We start from the raw sequence: 5,322 nt of genomic DNA, 5'->3' as shown, positions 1-5,322 counted from the left end.
TTGTCTTTGGTGTTCTCTTGCTCTGAAATCCTAGAGATCCGCGTAAAAAATTAGCAAAGACTATTGTCTTTGGTGTTCTCTTGCTCTGAAATCCTAGAGATCCGCGTAAAAAATTAGCAAAGACTATAGTCTTTGGTTTCTTCATGTCCTGAAATCCTAGAGAATCGGCTGTAAAATGAGCATATATCTCTTGTCATACTGCAGTCATTCTTGTCGCCATTGTTTTAATCATAAGAATATTTATCGTGACAGGATTTTTTATTAATATCGAGATTTTCATTCCACTACCGCACTTGTTACCCTGCCAGGGTCCATTTATCATCACTGCAATAACGCTCCCGGGAAATTTACTTTGATTGGAAGTCAAGACTGTTTGTTTTGCGGCGGTTACGGATCGTCGTCGACTCATCATTGTGTCTGAATAGCGACATCAGCAGCAGGATTATTTGAAAAGAGGCCGTTTCATCCCGATGCATACACCACACCGCTTCAGATCACCACACACTCATTGATTGATCGCAAGATCAGCTCCTCTTTTAGAATTTTCATTAAATAAAGTCACGTTGAAAAATTTAACTACGCCGTTTCTACACCGCGTTATTACGTCAGTTGGATAACATAGTTTATCAGACGATCGAAAATGGCTGCTGATAGGGGTCCAAATACATATAAACATACCTGTATGAGAAAACGAAATTAAGGGTATCACATTCCCATGACGGAACCAGCCGCGGCGCATAAACGATGCAACTCTCAGTCCAAATTGGAGATCACAGAAGATAAGAAAATCTTCATTGAATGGAAACTGCGCAATGGTATTTAGGGATGCGGGATTTACAACTCGTAGTTGTTCGGACAGATTCTTTCTAAGTTAGTGTGTCTAATTCCGTATGCAGGGCGACGCGAAGTCCCGATCAAATGGAGACAAATTATACCGAGGGCTTCGAGATTGTCAATGTAGTGGCAATGGTGTTAGATGTTGTCGGCATGGGGTGTCGTATGGGGTGGTTTTTCTACCCCCGTACAGACCGGGCTTTGATATCCTCCCCGTAGGATTGCGCCTCCTATATAACCTGAGGATTTCCATTGACCGAACACCACTCGAGCAAGAGATTCATTCCGGTGTACAGCATGATTCGTTTCAACGAGTATTTCGGTGTTTGTGCGAGCTTCGCAATCCTCATAGCTTGCGTAACCGCGGAATACGGTAAGAAAATTAATATAAAAATTTTACCACCCCTTATTATCATTTTCGCGGATTTAACGTGCGCGAAATTAACGTGCAGTGTGCATTTTCTCTGACGCAAAGTGCCCTGAAACACACGACTTGTATTTTTCAAACAATTATAGATTCGTTATATGATCAAATGTGCGAAGTGATGATTCTTCAACCATTATACCGTCTAAGACGATAATCGACGATTTGAATCATTTTAAATCTTTTTTCATGAATCAGACACGAGGGAGTCGGAATTGAACGGCGTCCGGATGGTAGAGGAGGGTAACATATGTTCGGGAACAAGTTGTGCGAAACGCAGTTCGATGAATGGAGTTTCTGGTTCGATGTGGTTCGGACCTCGTCTTGGACGTAGACGACGTTCCGACGAGAAATTGGACATAGATCCGGACGAGACGAACGCCATTGCGGACGTCATAAACGGAGCACCTTGGGCTTTGGTTTCCATTCCAGGTACGATGCCTTCTCAAGACCCCCTCGATCTCATCCCCTCAATCGTCCGTCAAAGTAAAACGAACGGAAGAAATATACGAACCAAACCTCATCGGCCTCTTTTCTTTTCTTCAGCAGGCAAACGTCACGCATTACAAGTATTCACCCCGAGATTGGGCAGAGAATTAGGGGAAGATTTCGGGTATAGTTCGTTGACCGGAGGGCAGGGCGGAAGTCAGGATGATGCCGAGCAGCGTTCTCCTCCTTTCGCACCTCGTCTTGGACGACGTTTGCCTTTTATCCCTTCACCACGTTTAGGTCGCGAACTTCGTGCACTTTTTCAGAAGATCTAATTTTAAAGGGGGCATATAGATCAGAATAATCGGCATGGATTTGTCCGTCGTTTTGTAATTTTGGTAAAAATGAAAATTAACGTCGTTTCTATACGAAGTAATCTAGAAATAGTGATGAAAAAAATGGTTACACCTTATCATCGAGAGAAGACGAAATGATCGGACAAATCTGGAAACATATAACATTTACCGTGATTATAAATTATAAGAGGACATATTAATATTATTGGTAAGTGATTACATACTTGATGATGCCGGAATAACCGGAACAAATATTCCGAAATACACCATCTCTTACTATTTTTTTCCATTACTGACAACGAAGAAAATATTTCATTTTTCTCATCACATTAACATTCTTCCATTCACTCGTATAATCTGAAAGACAAAATACCCTCATAAAATACTATAAACATATGTAATAACTATGTAATTACTGCAAACAATACAATCGTGTTCCAAGAGAATATATTTGTATTGTGGATTCAATATAATAAACTTTTATCAAAAATTTACCCGACTCTAAATGCCTGTACAACTTTCCCGATCCATTTACCTGAAATCATTGAGTAATTACCCTTCGTTGCAATCAAGAGTTAAAAAGAAAAGAGAAAAAAAAAACTGAACCAATCAATTAGTACGGGAGAATCTAGAAAATTGACAAAAATGAAGACAAAACAATTATAGGATATAGAAACAACAAAACTATGAAATGATCTATAGACCGGAACTGCACCGTGCAGTGAGCCATGTGGCCATGTGTTTTGAGCGCGAGTCATAACCGTAAAACACGAATCACCAACACGAACAGAACAGATACCAGGAGCCTCACAAGCCCCGCTGCTGCTATTTCAAGTCTTAACTTTATACTTTACAGCTCAATATTTATTTACTCGAGTCTTGAGTTGTTACGACGCGTTCTTCCCTCCGCCCCTCGTGATTCCAAAATTTATTGCGACTTCACACGAATTCGCTTAGCACCGACGCCGAAGAAATTATGGAATCAAAAAATTCGCGAACCGACGATAAATTTTACAATCTACATTGACAAATTTAAAAATCTATGAACTTTTATACCTACTACAATTGATTGTGGTTCGAAGAATATCGAAATTAAGATTACAGCGTTCATGTACATTAGGGTACAAACCGGAAGGCAAAGGGACCATAAAGCTTCCAGAGATTTTATATACATTATATACATATTATATAGACCTAACATACCTGGGATCGTAACGCATTTCCAGCAGCCAGATGTTTCATACTCGTTTATTATCCTAGGCTGCATCTTATTTTAAACCATCATATACGGCAGGAAAATAATAGTTTTTGCGCTTATCTGAGGATCAAATATTATCATCAGCTACATACATGTTACTATTATCCATTGAATGCACTTAAACGGAAGCAAAGTTTCGAATACGTTTTGAAATCTGTGCAGTTTTTTTTGGTTGTTTTTGTTCTTTTTATTATGATAATTATTATTATCTTTTTTGCTTATATTCACAAATGTTATAGTTCCAAACGTGTACAGAAAACGTAACCTGCTGCAGGTATATAAAGGCAATCAAAAACCTTATAGGTACAAATACGGTGCTGTGTATCTCAGTGACAAGAATTTTGCTTTTTTTCCTTGGAAATGCAGAAGTTTTTGGATATCATTTTGTTTTCACTTCTTTTTTTGTTTTTATGAAGTAATATTAATTTATACGATATTTACATTATATTATAGCTTATCGCATATATTATAAGCCTATATCCATACAACTAAATGAATTGGGATTATATATTTTTGGTGTGTATACATGCGTATAATATATGTATGTATATATTATAGATATATATATATGTTTATTTATTTATTCATATAATAAATTCAAGCATGTCTTCTAGCTTATTGTTAGATATCGCCTCACTATATATGAATAAATAATTATATTTTTTTTTTAATTTACACAATGTAATTTAAGTTTATATCTACATAGTTGACGAATGCATCGTACATGTTTATGGACTAATTCTTGTTAATATATTTTAATCCAGTGCAGGTCAAATTTGTATTACCGCCTCTAAAAACTTGTATTCATCAAGCTATCAAGACCTACAATCGAATACTTGATAATATGGTTTTATGTTTTACACCAATCGAAAATTATTTCCCGATTGATTGAATCACATTTCTCAATCAATTATTTACAGACTGAAGACAATTATTTCAACAATGTGGCTAACAAACGTTTTTCTCTTTTCATTTCGCGCCCCTACAGAATAAATTACAAAATTTGTTCGGCTCCAAAATCGTAAATAGCTATGGATTTTTCTAAGTAGTTGAAAAATAGTTAGGCATATAACTTTTGTTGCTGAATTCAGTATGGCAGCTGTATAATAACGAAACCAATGCAAATGGAAGGCACTGGAAGTTATAGCAAATTACAGGTTTTTCTACCTTATATTTTCTCTGATAACCATAACATGGATTTCAATTCCCACGAATTTACAACGACGAAATGTAAGTGAGGGAAAATAAAGTGGGATGCTGCGCGAGGGGGAAGAAAGATAGAAAGAAACAGCATTATACATTGTATATGTTCACTACGGGAAATTTGAACGTAGATATCCCTATAGTTATATGAATTACTTGTAATCATCAGCTTACGAAATAGGTAGGTAAATTGTGTGCTTATATATACATAATTTATAGATGATTAAACGTCTTTACCGCGTTTCACGTTTTCCCGAAACAAAACAATATGCATCTAATTACCAAAGATCAACTAATTAAGGCGTTCAGTCTGAAGATAGAACCGTATTAATTTTATCATCTTTATTCAAGTCTGACATACGATACACAATCAAACTCACGCGTAACGAAACGATTTACGTGTCGTATCAATTCACAGAACGAGATCTTTCAATGAAAATCAATTGAACAAACTGAAGTTCTGATGATATAATGTGTTACGCCACATCGATATCACTATATATTTGAACTAAGCTCTATTCCATATTATAATGAATCATATACCGCAAGATTATTATCGGAATTAAAATTCTTTAAAGCATTCGAATTTATACGCGATCAAAAATATCATATACGATTTACGCGGTTTCAAATCCCTTTACAACGTACAAAAGTTAGGGGCCGGAAGGGAAGGCGATTCGAAACAGGTATTGACTCTGAAAAGTATTTTGTGTATTTGATTAAATGTTCATTTTTCGTCGTATAAAATCATCATGGAAGAAGGGATGATTGGCGCGCTCCTGTCACGTTGCTGCGCCAAATAAAGAAAAAACCAAACG

At 36.6% G+C, this 5,322-nt stretch overlaps 1 protein-coding gene across 1 annotated transcript; it reads left to right on the top strand.

Moving 5' to 3' along the window:
* The first annotated feature begins 1,071 nt into the window (after positions 1–1,071).
* On the top strand, positions 1,072–2,527 carry LOC105685838 (PBAN-type neuropeptides-like). Its single transcript, XM_048655521.1, has 3 exons — positions 1,072–1,207; positions 1,457–1,690; positions 1,805–2,527. Exons 1-3 carry the CDS (start codon positions 1,132–1,134, stop codon positions 2,020–2,022), a joined length of 528 nt encoding a protein of 175 aa, XP_048511478.1. The 5' UTR covers positions 1,072–1,131; the 3' UTR covers positions 2,023–2,527.
* The last annotated feature ends 2,795 nt before the right edge of the window (positions 2,528–5,322 follow it).

The sequence above is a fragment of the Athalia rosae genome, chromosome 5 (genome assembly GCF_917208135.1).
Source record: "Athalia rosae chromosome 5, iyAthRosa1.1, whole genome shotgun sequence".
NCBI classification, from domain to species: domain Eukaryota; kingdom Metazoa; phylum Arthropoda; class Insecta; order Hymenoptera; family Athaliidae; genus Athalia; species Athalia rosae.
This window is presented reverse-complemented; position numbering and strand designations above follow the sequence as displayed.

Coding starts and splice junctions, on each gene's coding strand:
- LOC105685838 (XM_048655521.1), top strand. CDS start 1,132: ATGATTCGTTTCAACGAGTATTTCGGTGTTTGTGCGAGCTTCGCAATC. Junction 1,208..1,456: donor TTGCGTAACCGCGGAATACG/GTAAGAAAATTA, acceptor TTCATGAATCAG/ACACGAGGGAGTCGGAATTG. Junction 1,691..1,804: donor GGCTTTGGTTTCCATTCCAG/GTACGATGCCTT, acceptor TCTTTTCTTCAG/CAGGCAAACGTCACGCATTA.